Source organism: Microcebus murinus, chromosome 3, assembly GCF_040939455.1.
Source record: "Microcebus murinus isolate Inina chromosome 3, M.murinus_Inina_mat1.0, whole genome shotgun sequence".
Classification (NCBI taxonomy): Eukaryota; Metazoa; Chordata; class Mammalia; order Primates; family Cheirogaleidae; genus Microcebus; species Microcebus murinus.
The window spans coordinates 79,828,407-79,849,556 of NC_134106.1; the positions used below are offsets into that span (position 1 = coordinate 79,828,407).

The 21,150-nt window shown below is 47.6% G+C and overlaps 1 protein-coding gene and 1 long non-coding RNA gene across 3 annotated transcripts in view; one reads left to right on the forward strand and one right to left on the reverse strand.

The window, feature by feature from the left end:
• Positions 1 to 14,595, forward strand: part of NPAS2 (neuronal PAS domain protein 2) — a 182,538-nt gene extending 167,943 nt beyond the window's left edge. Inside the window, exons 16-21 of the mRNA XM_012740460.2 lie at positions 2,343 to 2,489; positions 7,695 to 7,892; positions 10,078 to 10,268; positions 10,564 to 10,656; positions 12,442 to 12,592; positions 13,942 to 14,595. Coding sequence (XP_012595914.2) covers positions 2,343 to 2,489; positions 7,695 to 7,892; positions 10,078 to 10,268; positions 10,564 to 10,656; positions 12,442 to 12,592; positions 13,942 to 14,124 — 963 coding nt within the window. The 3' untranslated portion in view covers positions 14,125 to 14,595. The remainder of the gene's footprint in view (positions 1 to 2,342; positions 2,490 to 7,694; positions 7,893 to 10,077; positions 10,269 to 10,563; positions 10,657 to 12,441; positions 12,593 to 13,941) is intronic.
• Positions 8,893 to 21,104, reverse strand: LOC109730603 (uncharacterized). 2 transcript variants are annotated; one of them, XR_012918615.1, is made up of 3 exons: positions 20,784 to 21,104; positions 14,243 to 14,551; positions 8,893 to 9,346 (listed from the first exon to the last, which is right to left on the reverse strand). It is a non-coding gene; the product is annotated as an uncharacterized LOC109730603 (long non-coding RNA). The 2 variants fall into 2 exon arrangements; XR_012918616.1 differs by lacking the exon at positions 8,893 to 9,346 and adding an exon at positions 11,303 to 11,440.
• Positions 21,105 to 21,150: the final 46 nt, after the last annotated feature.

Sequence of the window (21,150 nt, forward strand, 5' to 3'; positions counted from 1 at the left end):
CATCTGGGGAGTGGTTATCTGTGTAACTGGCCATTTTTCAAAAAGCCTCTTTTGCTTCATACTGTGTTTCTAGAATGTCTCTAAGTTAGAGAAGGTCTGTCTATCAGAAAGGCCACATTCAAGAAGATAACCAGGGACTAACAGTTGGGTACCCGGGAGGCCTTGAAGAAACAAGACTGATGCAAGAAGGAGGTCACTCACCCCTGGGAATCCCGCCCCACCCAGCCCCCCGCAGCTCAGCAGCCAGGCCTGGCTCCACTGCAGGTGGAAGGCACGGCCCTGAGCTCCCTGACTTTGCAGAACCCACCATAGAAGCTTTGGCACTTTGTTTGTCAAATCAAACGTACGATATAGCTTGTTTGCTTTCTCAGTCATATTCTCGCAAAATCCCAGCTGAGCGCTTTGATCAGCTATGTTCCGCCTGAGATTTCTGCTAGACAGTCCAGTACAGTGCAGGTACTTTTGCACTCTCGTGTAGCAGCAGAACCTTCTTTTAAAGGAAGTCTGATGCCCAAGCTGCTCCGACGGAGGTGGGAGTGGGAGGGTGGAAGTGGGGCCTTGCTGGCCAAGCCTCTTGGCCTCACCAGCTACTAAGACTCAGGATTCACATGTGGGCCCTACCCCCATCTGGCTGTGTGACCTCGAGCCTCTTGGCATGACATGGGCTTCTTGTCCCTATGCTGCCTGTGTGGAGGTCTCCACAGTGGCATCACCTGCCATTATTCTTATTTCTTCTTTTTATTGTATTATTTTTTTTTTTAACACAGGGTCTCACTCTGTGGCCCAGGATAGCATGCAGTAACTCAGTCACAGCTCACTGCCTCAGCCTCAAATTCCTGGACTCAAGCCATCCTGCCTCAGCCTCCCCAGTAGCTGGGACTACAGACATGCACCAGCACTCATAGTTAATTTTTTTTATTTTATCTTTTGTAGAGACAGGGGTCTCACTATGTTTCCCAGGCTGGTCTTGAACTCCTGGCCTCAAGTGATCCTCCCTCCCACGTCAGCCTTCCAAGGTGCTGAGATTGCAGGCGTGAGCCACCACACCTGGCCTCTTTGTTATTATTTAACTGTGATCAGTTATTCCATCATCCAGTATATCCCATCTGTATTCCCAACTCTCCAGTCTCTCCCTTTTTTTTGAGACACAGTCTCACTCTCTTGTCCAGGCTAGAGTGCCGTGGTGTCAGCCTAGCTCACAGCAACCTCAGACTCCTTCTCCAGCCCCTGCTTTTCCATGTACAGGAGGTGAAAGGGCAGAGGGAGAGAGGCTCCAGAGGCATTTGCAAAAGACAGTGTGCAGGAAACAGACTAGGGAGAATGTTGGCATTGAGATCCAGGGAGTGGAGATTAGGTTATTGTAAAAAGGATAAAAAAAAGAAAGAGAAGGTACAAAAGTCCAAGTCCAGCAAACTCATTTGCCTCAAGAAATGGGAGTTGCAGAGAGCCCCACAGAGCCCAGAGCGGGGGCTGCGAGCCCAGGGCGTGTGGCCCCCTCCCATCTTGTGATCCCGAACTCTCCGTGTGTTTCCTGTGAGCAGAGCACTCTGTTGAGGTAGACGGGGGACAGGGGACAGGGATCACCTGCAGGAGTTCCCTAAAGCCAGCCCCCGTCCCAGGAAGGGACTGAGGGCCTGCAGGAAGGGGAGAGTCAGTGCCTGTGCAGAGCAGGAGTGAGCATCCTTCGTGCAGGGTCCCCCTCTGCCAGGGTGACCCTCGGGTAAACTTTAGGTGATTGTTTTCTGCTGCTTCTTAGTTCTTTTTTGCACAGGTTTCTGAGCCGGGCATGGCAGCAAGTGAGCCAGGGGGAATCTAAGGGGGTGACAAGGCCTCACCGTCCCAGGCCAGTTTGGAGAGCACTGGGATCAGGTTTAGGACAATGATAGGCGCCAGCAATGCCTGCGAAGCCGTCGCACACACTGCCATGCCCTAGATGAGGACAAAAGCACTCTAGAGTGCCCTGCTTTTACATTCATCTCCAAAGCCATTCGTTCTTCTACCCAAATTTGGAATATGAGTGTGTAAGCATTGCTTACTGAACCACGTCCCAACTCTGTGGCCCTCCCAGACTGCAGCACAGTAAATCAGATCTATAGTTTCAGATGGGCCTGCTGTCACAGCCAGCCTGAAAAAGGCTGGTGCACGGGACCCCCCCCCCCCAGGACACCCAGGCCTCACCCGCTGTCCCTGCTCACTGCCCAGCCCAGCACCCGGCACTGGGCAGAGTGGCTGGGCGACAGAAAACGGAAGTGCGCTGGGATGGTCAGAACCACAGCACTATCTGTCTGCCAAGGCTAAACTAACTCTCCCCTCTGGTTCTGTTTTTCGGCTCCACCTTGAAGTTTTCAGCACAGTTCAGCATGTTCCAGACCATCCGAGACCAGCTGGAGCAGCGGACGCGGGTCCTGCAGGCCAGCATCCGGTGGCAGCAGGAAGAGCTCCACAAGATCCAGGAGCAGCTCTGCCTGGTCCAGGACTCCAACGTCCAGGTGATGCCCCTTCCCAGGCCGGTCTGTCCTCCCTGCCACTCTGGGATGGGTCCCCAGCCCCCATTTCAGGGCAGGTGGGGCCTCTCAAAGCCTCGTGCACTGCCTTCCCGAGCCCTCTATGCTTATGAAGCATATCGCAGCCTCCACGGGCAAAGTACAGGGAGTGACTCCTCATCCCCGTCCCCAGGGAAACGTGAAAGTCCCATGACATCCTCTTCCCTCACCCCCCACTCTGGTGGGCACACACTGTCACTGCCTCACCTGCATTTTCACTCGTGCCTTTGGATCGCCTGCCCGGATGCCAGCCTCAGTCCGGGCTAGCGCCCGGCACCGGCACAACTTGCTTTCACAGCACACGGCCAGGCTGGCAGCACAGGGCGAGGGAAGCCGCTGCTCTCTGTTTCTCATCCAGCGCGAGAGTCGAATGAGACGTGGGAAATATGATATCTGTGCAGAGAAGACCACAGCGGGAGCTGGGCCCAGCACCTCCATGCCACCCTTTTGTGGCATGCCAGTGGGGACATTCTGCATGCTCTGGCAGCTCTCACTAATAACGCCCACATATTCCAAATTCCCTTGGAATTGTTTGGGGAGATTTTTTTTTTTTTTTTTTTGGAGGAAAAACTTTATTTATTGGATCTCTTTCAAGGATGGAGTATTTTTACCAGGTTTTACTTACATCAGTGCAGGACTGCTTGTCTTCAGACGTGCATAATTTGGGCCCAGCCTTTCATTGCAACTCTAGCTAACCTGGGAGTTTGGCCCAGGAGCCCTAAGCATCGCAGCCCCCTTAGGAGAGATAGAAGGAGGCAGAAAGAAAACCTGGGGACATGGCCAGAGCATTGTCCCTGCTGCTCCCTCCTGGCCCCTCACTGTCCACACAGACCCTCCCCTGGCCTCACAGCTTCTGAAGCGCAGCAGCACCCAGGACAGGCGGGCTCCAGCAGGGAGCAGTGCTGTGAGCCATGCACGCCGAGACTAGCACAGGGCAGTGCGGGTTCTGTTGGACATGGGAAGATGCCTCCTCCAGGCATCCTGTCTCCTTGGGTTCCCAGCAGCTCTGCCCAGCCTGGCAGGGGTGCTCCTGTGGCTTTGCAGACGCTAGCCACCCCTCCCCTCCCTGCCCCTGCACAGCCCTCTGCAGGGCCAGAGCTGGCTCCTCCCTGTACAGAGGCCATGGCTGGGTCAGGTCCCCCTGCCCACCGCCACCAGGCACGCCCTGTGCGAGTTGTGCAGGCTCCACTCTGACCTCCAGCCACAGCCTCCTGCCACTCCCTCCCCACCTCTTCAGCGACACCCCAAAGTTGATAAGAGAGAAGAAGGCTCAGCATTTAGAAAGAAAAGAAATGGAGTGAAATGAAAAGAAATGGAGTCACCAAGGCATGATTCCACCTTTTACCAGAATAAGTAAAAAGCCGCTTTTCACTTATTCGTTCCCAGCTGTGATATTTTTCTCACAGATCCAGGGCCTGACTGGGAGCCCAGAACTTGCCTGACTCCAATTACTTTAATGGAATTTTTACACTCACAGGAAGGGGGAAGTTGAGCCAGAAACTGCTAAAAGCAAGGTGGGCGTATGAACATCCTCCTCAGTGCCTGGGCTTCTCTACTTCCTGCCTTTTCAACATGAAAGCTGAATTTTTTTAAATAACAGGCGACAAGGTTGTTGCTTTCACTCCCTGTCATGAAGAAGTCTTCTTTCTCCTCCTCATGACCCATGTGTTTTTTTTAACCCCCAAGTACCTGTGCACAGGGCACCCGAGTCTGCGGGTGACATGGGCATCTAGCCTGCAGCGTGTGTCCCTTCCTGCTTTCATTCCTGCAGTCTTTCCTTTGCAGTGGAATTTTCCAGAGAACGTGGAAATCCACAGACAGTCAAAGCAGAGGACATTTCCCCAAGGAGTCTGCCTTCTTGGATTTTTGCAAGACTTAAAGAAATATTAATATGTTCCAAAATGCATAACCAAAATGTGATATTTGGAGGGGTTTTTTTTGGTTGAAAAAAGACCAAACTGTGTGATTCAAGTGTAGGGAATAAGCAAGCGATTACCCCAGCCCACCCCCAGCAGTGGGAGGCTGGAAGAAATGAGAACAGCAAATCAGTGATTGCTAAAGCCTTGTGACATACGTGTACTGCCGTCATCTTCTCTCTCCACTCTGTGTCCTTCTGAAATGTCCTGTGATGACAAATACTTGTAAAAGTAAGCAGATAAGAATAATGAAAAATCACATTTGAGTACAGGGCAGGTTTGTTCTTGAATATTAGAAGTTTTTTGTTTTTTTTTTTTCCTACTTAAATTGGGGGCTTTTTTTTTTTTTTTTTTTTTTTGCATGTTTTCTATAAAACTGATCTCGGAGCCCTTTTAAGAAGCCATCTTCTTAAGCCATAAAATTCCCCTTTGTTGTTGATGAAACAGAGGCACAGTGTGCACAGCAGCAAACCAAGAGTCAGTCCCCCACCCAAGACTTTACTTCATTGGTTCAGAACTCTCACTGAGGCTCTGTGTGCCCGTGATGCTTGCGAAAGTACGTTGGGTTTTTTTTTTCCAAAAAAATGTTGGGTTATGAGGGAGAGGTCCTCTAAGGCTGTTGGCGTTTGCACCTAGATAGCATCATGGAGGGCGCTACACTGGAGAGAGATGTTCTTCCAAAAGGCTCTGCCAACTCCCTCCGAGAGTTGAGAGGTGGGAAGGCAGCTTCTTCCTCTTTCTGAGAGCATGCCTGCCCTCTGCTGGCTACTCTAAGGAGTGTCTAGAAGGACACCTGTGGCAATGGCAAATGGGTTTTCCTCCATCCATCCTTCTGCCCACCCATCCATCTATTCCTTCTTCCATTCATCCATCAGTCCATTCATCTACCCATCCATTCATCCATTCATTCATTCTTCCATCCATTCTTCTATCCTTCCATCCTTTCACCTGGAAGACACCCACTATGTACGAGGCACATGGTTAAGCACTGTGGAGACACAGGGATAAATAAGACACTGAGAGCGTGCACAGTGCACATCGATGGAACAGAGTAGCGCACCAAGCAGTCTGTTATTAATACCTAACACCAGCAGACATAGTTTGCCTTTCTTTGTGCAGAAGCTTCATTCGTTTATTCATTCATACATGTATTTATTCCATTCGTTCATTTATCAAATAGTTTTTATATGCCCAAAGAGGCAAAGAAGCAAAAAGCTCCCTTTTTCATATTAAATATTATATTATCTAACAGTTATTCAATATTTACCATGTCTCATTTAACCACCTATGAAGTATGTGCTTTTAATGTTGCTGTTTTATTACTGAAGAAACTAAGGCTTTGAAAAGGTATGAGAATTGCCCAAGGTTAGTAGATGGTAGGGTGGGAATTCAAGGTATGTCTGATTTAAGGTAGACTATACTGCCTGTCATCAATAACGGTTGCATTTATTTGAACTCTAATCAAAAGATAAATTGTATCCTACCAGAAAAATGTATGGCAGTTGGGTTTGAGTATAAGGTTTTTGCTGACATAGTGAAGTAGAGGTTACCTTGTGTGCTGTAACAAGCCATGTTATAATAGGCAGCAAGGGATTGCATGAAACACTAATCCTCAAAGGTTTAAGATGACGGATACCCAGAAAATTCTTCCTAACCTCTAAAGTAGTAAGGAGCCCTCATTTGAAAACTGCAGGTTTCTCTTTCAGGGGTGGGAGCATGAGGGGATATTGAGGAGGTCAAGCGTTCTGCTGCAAAGGGCATGAGACCAGACACAGTCCCAGCTGGGAATTAGCTGCTTGCACTAACTGATCCGTAAGTGCCCTCCCGCGTCTGCAGGTCACGGCTCTGCACCTGCCTCTCCGAACCTGCTCTGCCACTCAGTAAATGTCAGCGTGTCGGTTTTGTGCTGTGTGTGAGGTGGCACTGCACTGAGTACAGGAATTGGGGATAAAAACGCCAGATTCCAGGAGGCAGAGAGCCTTCCTCCTGAAGGACTACAAGCTAAAGGTCGGGGATGGAGTGGAATGTTGCCTGTCGAGAGTCGTGACAGAGACAGTGTCATTTGATATTTTTAATGCCCAAGAGGGGCTCTTGTTTAAAGAGGTAGTTTCAGGTCTTTAGTTAAATTATTATTAAAATAATTACAATTGTTTTTCTTAAGACTTTAGAGTCATCTTACAGATCCTATTTTATTTGCATATCTATTAATTTGGTCTAAATAGAGCAATGCTCCACTGGTTTTTTTTATTTCTGTTCAATTAGTTTATAAATTTAACAGCTTGTGAATAATCAACATTAGCTACCAAAAGCCATTAATTCACAAATTAAATTCATCTGAATCTTTCAAACATTTCACGTACCTAACAAGGCAGACTTATAAACCTAAGAAGTAGAAGCTTCCTAAGCACTTAATCAACTGTTTTAAATCAAATACATGGAACTTATTTGAACTAAATTAGCATCCTAATAAACACTTAAGCACTCTTTATAAACTCCTCAAATTCTTTTAAACCTTTCAAATTAAAACCACCAGGCTAATATATCACAGCCTCATGTATGTCTGCAATGTCTCAGATAATAAAATGTACAGAGATTATCAGAATGATTATAGAACTGAAACATAACTTTAAAGTATATGCAGTTGATATCACACCATCATCTCCTTGCTTATTTGCCTGCCTGGGAATGCAGTCACCTATTTAATGGATGCAGATTTGCCATCTCAGCTGAGCTCACTGGGTTGAAGATTCCCAACAGCTGGTGTAGACACGGGTCACTTGTCAGAGATTCAAGTCCAGGCACAGAGCCCACGCCACAGGTTAGCCAGCCCCCTGCCACCGTGATTGCATTATTCATTCCATTCATAAGATGTTTATCCCTTCTGATAAGAAACTGATAAGCCAACCTAGACTCTGAACAAGTACACCAAGTGATTTAGAGAACATCTAAATCATCTAAGTGGCTTTCACACTGTTAGACCTTGGTCACTTAACTGTAACCTTCATGAAGGCAGGGACAGCATCTCTCCAGCCCACCGCTTTATGTCCAGCAGCTTGCCCTGTGCTTGGAGCATCACAGGTGCTCGGTCTCCCGGTTGAATAAATGAATTGTTTCCAGGCAGATCAGACAGAGCAAGAAAGCTGACCCATTGCTGTGGATGGGAATGCAAGAAAGAGGCACATCTGTGAGGGCCCAGGTGGCCCCAACCTTACAGGCATTTCTGTTCTGCTCCCAGATGTTTTTGCAGCAGCCAGCTGTATCCCTGAGTTTCAGCAGCACCCAGCGGCCCGAGGCTCAGCAGCAGCTACAGCAAAGGTCGGCTGCAGTGACCCATCCCCCGCTCGGGGCAGGCCCCCAACTTCCAGGGCAGATCACCTCTGCCCAGGTCACAAGCCAGCACCTGCTCAGAGAATCGAGCGTGATATCAACCCAGGTAAATGCGCCCTTCTCCAGATTCAGTCCTTGCCACTAGAGCAGACAGGCTCTCGCAGTCCATGATGTACTTGATTCCTGTAGCCTGCATGAGCTAGAAACCTACCGTGCTGCTCCTCCGTGGACTGGGGGTAGACTGCGGTGGTGAGCTTTTCTTTTTTAAAGTCACTTTGAAGCCCCAAGTTGAATTGGCTTCCCTCTGCGGTTTATTAATGTTCACCTTAGTCCCTTGCTCTGGCCCTTAAAGATACCGTGCAGCTGAAACTTTCAGCTTTGATGCTGACGCAGGGTTGGAGGTAGATGAAGACATCCCAGGCACACGCTGACATGTCTGCAGTCCCCTCACCTACTCCTGGTTTTAGCCACTATCCACGTGAGCAGCCACCACCGTTCATTGTGCCTTGCCCCAGGCCCACCAGGGCCCCCAACCCCCCTGCCAAACCCTTGCAGGCATTTCCTTTTATTTTAAGTATATTATAAGCCACTAGTGACTTCCAATGCAACAGGGTTGCCAGTAGATACATGGCACTTGAACTGAATGGAATTAAGAAGGGCTGAGCCCCTGCTTCTGGGAGATCACAGATGGGAAACCAGGCTTTCCTCAAGCTTCTCACACTGGTGTATGCCTTTGTGGCTTCAGAAAACGTCTGCTGAGCCCCTGTTACTCACCAAGACCCCAGAGAACAAAGATGAACCTGAACCTCAAGAGCTTCTAGTCCTGTAGGAAATCTGGGAACATAGATAATGTGCAGCACAATGTAGATAAGTACGTGTGTAAGACAGTTTAGTCCATCTTTATCCAGTTGTAAAGGTTTTGTGTGAAAATGTAGCCTTTTGATTCAAAAGGTCATCAGAAAAATGAATAGGTGAGAATGGCCAAAAGAATTATGGAAAAATTGAGGAAGGATTTACCATCTGATACTGAAAAATGTTATAAAAGCTCTAAGAATTAAAGCACTGTGGTAGCATTGTGTGAATGGACAGTGAAACAGACAGAAAACCAAAAGCAAATTCAAGCCCACTTCTTCATTCATTTATTATTGTACTCAGCAAACATTTATTGAGTGTTCACTGCATGTCAAGCACAAATTCTGAGCAACAGAGGGACAGCAGTGAACAAAAAGGCAAAGAAGAAAAGAATCTCTGTTCCATGCAGGGAAGAGAAACAAACAAGTAGAAATGACACTGAAATGGCGAGCGAGAATGCTGGCCAGGGCGGGATGAGTCAGAGTTTTAAACAGGTAGCCAAGGAAGCCTCTCAGAGAAGAGAATTGTCTTGTCTGTTCTGGTGGCTAGAAGGGAACACCTGAGGCTGGGCCATTTATAAAGAAAAGAGTCTGTTTGGCTCACGGTTCTGCAGGCTGGACAAGAAGCACGATGCCAGCATCTACTTCTGGTGAGATCTCAGGAAGCTTCCACTCCTGGCAGAAGGCAAAGGGGGAGCAGGTGTATCACCTGGCGAGAGAGGAGAGAAGGGGGAGCTGCTAGGTTCTCTCTAACAGTCACATCTCCAAGGAAGCAGTGGAGCAAGAACAGCACCCAGTGGTCATGAGGGATCCGCCCCATGACCCAAACACCTCCCACCAGGCCCCGCCTCCAGCTCTGGGGACCAGATTTCAACATGAGATTTGGAGGGTACAAATATGCAAATATGCCATCATCTTGGGACTTCTTGACATGTCTAAAAACCGTCGCCCCTGGTGGTAGCCCTGGAAAATATAGCCCTAGCCCTAGCTCCAGCTGCCATTCTGTAGGCACTTGAATAATATCAATATCAATATAATATCAATATCAATAATATGATCAAAGACCTGAGGGCATGAGTATATTGATATCAAGGGACATAGAAGGGCCAGCAGATGTGCAGTCCCTGAGGCAGGAGTAGGCACGGTGACTTAAAGAAACAGCCAGGAGGTCTACTTGTCTGGAGTGGAATTTGTGAAGCAGAACGTAGTTCAGTTCAGCGCACATTTATGGCTTGCCTACCGAGAGCCTGGCACGGTCCTAGGCCCAAGGGATTCAAACACAATCCAATGGGAAAGACGGTCACAAGGTCAAAATGATTCAATAACTATTATAGTTGGTAGATCCTCAGGGGCAAGGCCCGGGTGGGTAGAAGGAGGAGCCGCTGGGGATGTTTCCCGGAGAGATGACACTGAGTTGAGTCTAAGTGTTACCTTTCTCAGGGTCCAAAGCCAATGAGGAGCTCACAGGTGCTGCAGGGCGGTGGCCGCTCCGTGAGCAGCTTGGCGTCGCAGTTCAGCAGTGCCGCTGCTGTGCTCCCGCCCAGTCTGAATCTCACCACACCTGCCTCCACCTCCCAGGACGCCAGCCAGTGCCAGCCCAGCCCGGACTTCAGCCATGATCGGCAGCTCAGGTACGGAGACTGTCCTCGTTTCCCGGAGAACCAAGACGTGGTTTCACGCCGTTTGGTTCAGATCTCCTTTCTGCTGCTGGCAGTCAGACTCTAAAGCATCCACAGTGGAGCTCAGCTAAGGAAGTGGCAGGAGAGGTGACTGCTGCATCCACCGTCCTCTGAGAGTGGAGGGGGCAAGTGGGGATTAGGGGCAACCGTGCAGGGTCCAGCCAGGCTGCGCAAGCACGGCCATCAGCCGGTGGGTCTGCAGCTTGGTGCTGACCAGCGTTTCCCATCTCGCTCCCTCTGCTCCAAGGCTGTTGCTGAGTCAGCCCATCCAGCCCATGATGCCTGGGTCCTGCGACGGGAGGCAGCCCTCGGAGGTCAGCAGGACGGGACGGCAAGTCAAGTACGTGGCCCGGGGTGGAGGGAGGAGGCCGAGCGCCGCCTGAATGGTCCCAGGCTGGCGAAGTTGCATCCGCCTGGGCCAGCGGTGCTCACCGTGAGTCTTGCACGAAAGGTGGCAGCAGGGTGTGCCCATGGCCTTGAAGGGGACCCTGCTTCTTAGCTTTTCTTCCACTGTTTCCTGCATAAGCAGGTAAAACTTAGAGTCAGCACCCCATGCTTAGAATAGGACCTGAACGAGGCAATTAATTATACCCCTAGTTTGCCATCATCTTGGGACTTCTTGACATGTCTAGAAACCTTCGTTCCTGGTGGCAGCCCTGGAAAGTGTAGCCCCAGCCCTAGCTCCAGCTGACATTCTGTAGGCACCCCAATCCGAATCCGTGCAGTGGACCTGAGCCCTGCAGATGCGGCCCGCCCCTCCCAGACACACGGCCTCCTCTTCCACTTCCGGGTCTCTCCTCCGCTGTACACCCACCCCCATCCCCACCTCCCCCACACCCCTGGACCACAAGCAGCTTGGCTCAGCTGCTTAACTGCGAGGGACAAAGGTTACTGATGACACCAGAGTGAATGGTTTAGAAGCTACTGGAAAATAGTTTCTAGCCCTTTGAAATGAGGCAGAAATAGAACTAACACAGAGACGTCTCTTTTGTATAAACACTGCTTTAATTTGTGTCCAGAGTTCACCGGGACGGTGCTGGCTGCTCAGGCCTGGCGGCCCTCAGGGAAAAGCCTCACAGGCAGCCCTGGGCCCCCTTAGAAGTCCTTCGGTGCCCTCCTTCAGCCTGTACGGATAGGAACAGCAGGTGGTCATTGAGCCTTTCTGGGGGTCGGTCGCCTCTGTGCACATTATTTCATTTTATCCTGATTAGAAACTCTATGATAGAGGGGCTTGCTCCTGTCTTTATCAATGAAGAGGCTGAGCTTTAAAGGGGTTATGTTATGTTATGTTCTCCGAGGGCACACACTGCACGTGGCAGTGGCCTTCGCCCCCAGAGACTTTCTGGTCACAGGAGGATGAGAAGGGGACCACACGTTGCTGGAAGCCGTCTTTAAAGTTTGGTCCATGCCATCAGTGATGAAGAGGGTTTTGCTTTTGCTTTTGGATTTTGCCTGTTCTTCCCAAATGATCCAAATAAGTGGAAACAAAAATTATTATTGCATCACTTTCCAGAGATGTTTAAAATGCCATGAACTAGGCAAATATGGAACTATTTTCCTCTGGGAACCCTAATTGCCATTTTCGGTCAAACCAATAATTCATACCCACCCCATTTCCCCTACTGTCTCTTCCAGACATGACCTAACAGCTCCTGCCCAAGTGTGTCAGGATCTGTCTACACACACACACAGGCCTCTTCAGGGGAGGCTGGGAGCCCCCAGTGCCTGTTATAGACGACCCCACATGGGGAGATAACATCCCTAGAAATACAAGGCAGAGCGGACTTCTTTGTAGTGTCTGCAAACATCTGTTCCTCATCCGTAATCTTCCATACCTTTCCTAAATGGCCTTTCTCTGCCCCTTGTTAGTGGACCATTATCATCAACATCTCTAAAAGAGTTTTTATTGGGGTGAAATATAAATAACATAAACTTTACCATTTTAACCATTTTTAAGTATGGTTAAAATGGGTTGCCTTTTTTCTCTGTTAATAGCATCCTTTGAATGCACAGAAGTTTTTGATTAAGTCCGATTTATTCTTTTTTTTGTTGCCTGTGCTTTTGGTGTCATACCAATACTGCTTTAAGAGGATCTGTTTTCTCCTTCCCACGTGAAACCGAACAGGTATGCCCAGAGCCAGACCGTGTTTCAGACTCCGGACGTGCACCCCGCCAGCAGCAGCAGCAGCGCCCCGACGCCCATCCTGCTGACGGGGCAGGCGGTGCTGCACCCCAGCTTCCCCGCCTCCCAGCCGCCAGCGCAGCACTACCTGCAGGTGGGCACCCCGGCCCTGCGGGGGGCTGGGGAGCCGGGGCCAAGCTCCACACCCCAGGTCTGAAAGACCTTCTCCTCCTTTGCTTTCAAGGTGGTTCTGTCACTGGTACAGAAGTGAGCCCCAGAAAGATTCTTATTTGAATGCTTTTCATGCTTACAGTGTATGAAGTCTGTATCTATGTAGTATGAGAAGTTAAGAATCAGCTATTATGCCTCATATGGTTGTGTGCTCAAAAGGTCCATTTTTAAAAAGTTTTTAATCAAGGTTTTATATCTTGATTTTTTTTTTTTTTTTAGAGCAAAAGTCAGGCATTGGTGACTATGACAGACTTTTCAGTTTCCAGGACACAGATGTGACTGTGGATGGGAAATGATGAGGCGAGAAGGCAGGGGTGGCGGGGCGTGTATGAGAGGTCACCCGAGTATTTCTTCAGTGGTAGCAACAAACACGTTTGGGGGCACTTGTGTGCGAGCCACAGGCTATGGATACAAAGAGCTCTTCAGCCTGCTCGCTGCCCTCAGGGAACTCGGGGTGAGGTGTAGGGCGGTGGGTGAGCACTCGGGTTAGAGCAGAGGGGGGGTCCCGTGGCAGGGAAGCCATCATGGAGGGGGAGGGGGCGGGCTCAGGAGGCACCTGCTGCAGAGCTGGACATCCAGGAGACGCACAAGGTGTGGGTGAAGGGGGGAAGAGAAAGGGACAGTGTTCCAGCAAGATAGCCTGAGCAAAGTGCAGGGCAAGTGTGCCCAGGCTGCCTCGAGGGTGGGGAGACTGGGTTACTTGGAAGGGGAGAGTTCACAGAAGGGAATAGTGAGAAATAAGATTGAAGCTTCCAACGTCAGGCTTTGGCCAACTGAAGCTTCTGAACTTCACATCAGGATGTTCCTAGGAGGTACTGGCCAATAGCAGCATTGGGAGGTAGTTACGGGAACAGGGACCAGCAGTGAAAAGTGTACGGATCAGATGTGTGTTTGTGTTCTGCCCCATGGCTTATCTGCGTGTGGCCTCAGGTTCCGTCACCTAAAAGACATTCTGGCTACGGGTAGATCACATGCACATGTTTACAAACCATTCTCTAAAGCCTCAGCCCCAGGTCCACTGGGCCAGAAGGAACCCCCAGTATTGGTGGAGAATTTGGCTTCAGAATTCACCCCCATCTGGTAGAGCCTAAGGTTCCTTTCTTCCCCATCCACACCCTGCCCAAGGTCCTGGGCACCTCTCCTCACGTGACCCCTCAAGAAGGAGAGTTCTATAGTCCGACCGGATCTGCAGCACACGCCCCAGCCCTGTAAGGCAGCAGAGGGACTGATGAGTTGGAACCACCTCTGGAGCCCTTTTTCTTTTCTTTCCAGGTACAGGCACCAACCTCTTTGCACAGTGAGCAGCAGGACTCGCTGCTTCTCTCCACCTTCTCACAACAGCCAGGGACCCTGGGCTATCCCCCGCCACCCCCAGCGCCACCCCAAGCCCCGCGCCCTCCCAGAAGGGTCAGCAGTCTGTCCGAGTCGTCAGGCCTACAGCAGCCTCCCCGGTAGTCCCCTGGCACTGAAGTTGGGACACAATCAGCTTTAACCAATGGACAAGGGGGGGTGGCCACAGGAGATGGGGACAGGAGTCTGAACTAAACCCTTGGCTTTTGTGCACGCTGCGTACATTTCAAAACTCCTGGGTGGTAACCATCTCTGGAGTGCAGTGGCTGGCGCAGGGGACAACGATCAGGAATACTGGCCGTGTTTCCCTTGCCTCCGAGGTTCTCGGGCACACTCTACAGCCATACTGGATGGGAACCAAGTGGCCAGTGCAGGTATCGATACTCCGTGTACCTTCAGAGGTGGCGCATCACGCTGTCCCCAAGAGTGCACTGGTGACTCTAGCCAACGGTGGCCTGTCCGTCCGCGCTAGCTGGCCTTCACTCTCTTGATCGTCTTTCCTTTTGTATTGGAGAAGGATTGGGTCAGAGATCTGTTGGAGAGGGAATAAAGAGATTATTTTTCATTATTTTTAAATGGTTGTTTTTGTTTTAATTTGCACAGCTGCACAGAGGAAATAACTTAGGCACTTTCCGTTTTTAAAAATCATAAGGTCTCATGACTTCATTTGGGGACCACAGTAACAAAAACAGCCCACCAATCAGATAGAAAAGCTGGTCACTAACCAAGCTACACATTCACACCCTCTGGCCTAAGCCCTACGGGATGAGGCTTTTCACCCCATGCTGTACGGGCAGTGATTTCCCCCCCCCCTAAATATAACACTGGACTATTTCCTGTTTACTTCATTGATTGCAACTACAGAGGTGGACTCAAAGCAAAGCACAATCATGCCAGCTGACATTCCAGAATTCTGTTGAGAACTCTGAGACTTAGGAGGGGAGAGTTTTCACAAGCCAGACAGGCCTGGGGGGCGCCAGTCCCCAAGGAAACCCTGCCATGTGCTGGCCCTTTGAGTGAGAATGCTGCATCTTTCTACATATCTTTCATGAGAATACTGAGAATTGGATTTTCCTTTTCAAAATGCACTTTGCTTTTTTTGTATGTTTTGTTATGTTGAGATGTTTCTAAAGAAAAGATTTTATGTAATTATAAGATGAAGCGCAGTGAATTGTACAGCTGTTGTAATAATGACCTATTTCTATATAAAATAAAATTGTATGGATTATGTGTAAATTATTTTGTATCTGAGACACCAGTTCCTTTCCCAAATATAAAAGTATAAAAGTTTTCTTGTGTTTTTCTGTGAGTGGAAATTTTGTAATAAATTAACAAATTTGTACAATTTCCTCTGTCCCTTGTTATACCTCCACGCATACCACCTTTTCTACCAGTAAACATTTTTTTTTTAATTTCAAAATGTCTCAAGGATAATCGAAGATATGAAAAAGGTAGAAACACGCAATAAATAAGTTGGGTGACGGTGCTAAGTTTTTTGAGCTACGTGCATCAGCTCAGCCTCTTAGGTCATGATATTTAAGTTTGTGCCAGAAAAACAATGGTTTACTTACTGTAGAAGTGATAGCAAAACAAAAACAGAAAAAAGTTCCTGGGAACATTTCAATCCTGACATAGGTAATGAGTGGAGATGACCAAGACTTTCTCCACCTAAGCATTCATTCATAGCTCATAATTAAACTCATCCACATTGGTTTCCATGGGGTCTCATTGCCAACACTTAGATTTCAGTGATGTGGGGAGGCACGTGTGTGTGTAAGATGTGTGCACACGCGTGCCATGTTGGGGTAGGGGGAGGACACAGCAGCATCTAGAAGGTTTCTGCCAACTACAGACATCCCATTCACACATGATATTTCATTACATTGACACAAGGGTACCTTGGTGTACTGTGTTTGAGAACCACTGAGATGGCAATGCCCTTTTGGGAAGCACTGGTTCAAGAAAGCTAAGTTTCTTCCCCTTCTCCAATAATACAGCTCTGTGCTTCCCCCCGCCCTGTAAAACGGGAATAGCTCATGTCAATGCTATAATAACTAGGATCAGTTTTGGATGGTATGAGAGGGTGCTATATAAATACATTCAAAAGGAGTTGTATTACACAATTGTTCTATTCCTGAAAAAAGATAAGTCAAAATATTTTGCATGCACTAGAACGTTTACTCTTTAAAGGAACCAGAAATGAACCCCCTTTTTAAAAGAAAAACTATGTGTGAAACTGGATTAACTTGTTTTTAATTTAAGGTTTTATAAAAATCAAAGGTTTATAGATCTTATTTTTCTGTAAGAGAATTTTTATTTTAATTTGCTGTCAGAATCTTTCTAAATAGAACAAGATTTTTAATGGACACAGCGTATTTATTGTCCTAGGATTTTCTAGCTGGAAACCATTAAAAGAGGGTGGAGTGTGCCTTGCTACTAATTTAATTTAGCTTTGCTTAAATCTTACACATGTTCAGAATTTGGCTAAACTCAGAAAACTTATTGTGCAATATTTCTTTAAACACACACCATAATAGGTTTAATCTCTAAGGTTCTGATTCATTAAATTTCACTCATTAAAAAGCTATGTTGCAACCCTGTCCTATTTCCAAAAAAACCATGACCTTTCTATTTGGAAAACTATAAAGTTTTGGCTCATGAGAAGTGACTGAACTATGAACTCTGGAATACACCAAGTTCATGATATTTTAAACTCACTCAGTTAAAATGCAGTGTCTTCTGTCTCTAATAACTAAAGTTCATTAAATTAATTTTAAAATTTTGTTTATACATGCAACGTGGTATATTGGCCAACTATTAGTTCTAATGGCTTAGAACTGACATTTTGCACTCATCTAAATTATCTGGTAAAATTTGAGTAGCATAAGATTGCTTCAGTTTCGATCTTTGCATAGGTGCAGGCTGAAGATCTCAAAGTCAGCCATTAATATCGTAGAGAAATAAATAATTTGGACTCTCCAGAGAAACGATGTTAGTGGCTTTTTGAACAGACACATATGAACTTCATACTATACATATAAACAGCTTTATTTTTCTGGGCAAGAAGGCTCACTGGAAACAAAATCTCACTTAGGATTTTTGCATAACCACACTTAGTTGTATCTACTGTATTAACTCCTTTTTAAATTATAAGTACTCTGTTTTTATAGTTCATGTTTAACTTTAAGCATGAAATCATGAACTCATGGCCTTTTATAAACTCAACTTTTCTAATTAACCATTGTTACTATTTTATTTATGCTTAAATTGGCACAACTTGGCAAGTGGGAGCTTGCTCCTGCATTGGACTGCTTTGTCATTCTGGTATTGCAATCAAAAATCAGATTCCAGATTTCTTTCTAGAAACAGGATCAAGGCCTATCTTGATTTTTTTTTTTCCCCTGCCCCAAATCATGGACTCAACTATCCTCCAAGGGGCCCTGACTCCTTTTAGTTAAAAAAAAAAAGAATGAGATCTGGTGCTACCTTTGTGGCTGTTATTGGGTCATTCTGTTGTGATAGAGCTGAAAACATTTCTTGAAAACATTTCTTTCAGAGTCATAAAATCACACTGATTTCTATGATATAATATATTGCATTATATTCTATCTCTCTAACATGATTTTGTTACTAAGGCTTTCTGCTAAATTGTCATTTCATATAAAGTCAGTTATGAATTGTTGATTTTAATCTCATATACTTCTCTGTGCCATTCCTCTCCTCTCTGCCCCACTAGCAGCCACCTCACCCAGGCCCCATGTCAGCTGGGTCACAGCAACAGTGTCCTCACCTCCCAGGCCCCGATCTGTCCACACGCTACCTCCAGACACGGCTCCCTTTATCTCCTTTTCACTACCTGGCGCTTTTCCTTTTAAAACTCTTTCAGTGGCTCTTCTTGGGAAGTTCCACTGGAACTTCCTGGGGCACAGCCCTGCAAGAAACTGCCAAGGAGGACCCCTCCAGTCCCTTAGGGTTCGTTGCCCCCAAGGCTGGTGAGGACTGGAATGCAGCCTGTCCACTCGTTTCTTGCTGCCCCTACAGGCAAGCATTCAGATCTTGTTCATTTTAAGGATTCTTAATCACTAAAAAGACAAAGGCAATTGGCACAAGTAACAAACACCAGAGAATTACAAACCACATGAAGTTCCTACTAAGTGGTTCTGGTCTCTGGGGGACCCCAGCAGTCACTGGCCTGGTCCTTGGGGCTTGGGAGGGAAAAAGAAACTGGAAAATCCTGCCGAGATGTACTGAAACACAGAGAGCTCCAGGTAAGCTAGTGATTTTTCAATCCTCAAATCAAATAGTCTTTATTGTATGTCTGTTCAACCTTTGATTAAGGCAGCAGAATTGACATCTTAGCTGTTTTGTAGATTTCCACCGGAGGGGTCTATTTGCTTCAACAAGAGGTAAGATCTATTCACATTTTGTCAGTTGTATGGCAGCTTGAGTCAGCTGGCACCAGACTTCTGACATATTATAGCAATGTAATAAATGAATGGTGCCCCAGAAAGCTGTCCCTTAATTCCCCTCTAGTGCTAGGAGCCAGTTAGAAAGGGCAAGATCACATTTTCAGAGAGTAATGGCAGGGACTCGGGATCAGAACAATGATCCCAGATGGGCCATAAGGTATGAAAAATCTGAGGCAGGTTTCAAGTGCCTGAGCTTGAGGAAGAGGAGGAGGAAAGCAGAGCACCTGTCATTGGGTTGAAACAAATTCTTCACTCTTCACAGAATCCCAATTTTGTGCAGAACAGCAGCAATGTGTCTAGCACAGGCCAAGAAACCCAACCCGCCATTAGGCTATGGTAATCATGACAATCCCATCTGTTTTGAGCAGGTATGAGTTCTCCCAGCCTGATTATAAGGGAGTCCAATCTTAGCCAATGATAGCTAGAAAGCTCCTTGAGGTTTCTAGAAAGGATTTTGTATTCTGATGAGACATGAGGGGTAAAGCTTGCCTGTTCATCCCCACCTTCTGCCTTTGAGGACAGTTGGGAAACCCAGGAGTGCAGTATCCATCCTGATATGGGATGCAAAGGCCTGGGTTCCTAATAAGATCATAGTCTCTGCTCCAGTCCTGAAACTGCCTCCAGTCTTGTCTGTAAGATTCTGAAACACGTCCATTGCTGAAAGCCCTGTTAGTATGTTAGGGGTGACATGCCTTGATATGGGCATTTTCCCATTAAATGCCAGGCATTAAGTAGGCCCTTTCAACTTGGAACATCAAGCTCAGCAGTTCTAGGACATGCCCTTGAATTCAAGGTATCATCATCATGCAACTTCAGAATTTGAGAGAGAAAGAGAAGATCCTAAAATCTTTCAGAGAGAAAACATGTCACAAAAAAATGGCCCATGACTTCTCAATAATCACACAGAAAGAAGACAATAGAGAATGTCTTCAAAATGCTGGGGAGAAATTCTTTTCAACCTAGAATTCCATACAAGCCAGAATTTCAACTTGAAGATTAAATAAATAGCGTCAGACACTTCAGAGCTCAAAAACTTTAGCTCTGGGGTTCCATCTTAAGAAACCATTAGGGCTGGGCGTGGTGGCTCACGCCTGTAATCCTAGCACTCAGGGAGGCTGAGGCGGGAGGATTGCTCCAGGTCAGGAGTTTGAAACCAGCCTGAGCGAGACCCCTTCTCTACCAAAAATAGAAAGGAATTAATTGACCAACTAAAAAATATATATATATACAAAAAATTAGCCAGGCATGGTGGCGCATGCCTGTAGTCCCAGCTACTCGGGAGGCTGAGGCAGTAGGATTGCTTGAGCCCAGGAGATTGAGGTTGGAGCTAGGCTGATGCCATGGCACTCACTCTAGCCTGGGCAACAAAGTGAGACTCTGTCTCAAAAAAGAAAAGAAAAGAAACCATTAAATGCTATGCTCTTGGGAAATAAAGGAGTTTGTCAAGAAAAAGGAAGGCATAGATCCACAGATCCAATGGACTCTCAGAATCTCTAGACCGATGACATGCAATTCTGAGGCCTCCTCAAAGCTCCCCATCATCTCTTACATCATATTTAATCCACTCATCCAACCAGACAGCTTGCTGCTTCCCCAGGTCCCCCCTCAGTATTCTTCCTCTAGTCTTTATGCCCCCAGGGATAGAATAGCTAGAAGCAGCCACTCCCACTCCCCAGTGCTACAGTAGTAAAATTACTTCTGTGAAACCACTGACGATCTCCTGTTGGAGAATCTAATGGGTACATCTGCTTTTGCCTTACTTGAACTCCATAGCATTTAGTACCTGTTGACCACGCTGTGCTTCTCTTGGCTTATATGGGAATATTTTCAAGTAACTCTTTTCCTACTGCTCTAATGACACTTTACTAATTTCTTATACCTTCTGTCTCCCACACCTCTTAAATGTAGAGCCTACACTGGCTTTCTCTGTCCTAGTCCTCTTGATTTAACCTTCTTGTATCTATAAAATCAGTGGCTCCTTTCCAATCCCACTGCCTTAGTTCAGACCCTCATCATTTGTGTTTGGTCTCCTTGCCACCACCTTGCCCTCTACTTCCAAGCTATTCTACAGCCAAATTAATTCTAAAACATCTAATCGTGGTGCTGCCCTCTTAAAAACGTTTCAATGACTTCTTACCACTGGTAATACTTAAACTTTTGAGCAAGTAAGTTCCCACAGACTATCTGATCTCTCAGCCACACTGCTCCAGACCTTTCACGTGCAGCACCCTCTGCCCCGTTATCCCCTGCCAGACCCAGCGCAAGCCTCCCCTCCTTTCTGCACCCCTGACCCACCATGCACCGGACCGACACGACAGGCCTGTGGCTCCACCGCCCAGGACAGTAAGTTCCCATGCAAGAGTCCCCCAGGCTCGGCAGGAGCACCTCCAGGGCGAGGCTGTGTCTCAGCTACCCCTGGGTCCGCCAGCCAGGTACGGCACCTGACACAGGCTCAGTAAATGTTGGTTGAAAGAATAAGAACAAAAGAGCGTCCTCTCTCCCTGGCCCTGCTCTCATGCTGTAGGCCTGGGTTTGGAGCCCGTCTCCCTGGAAGCCGGACTCGAGCCCGGGGCAGGAAGGTGCGGCCGTGGCCCGCCCAGGTCCCACCGCGCAGGCCCACTCAGGTCCCGCCCCCGAAGCCCGCGCGCTCTCCGCGGCGCGC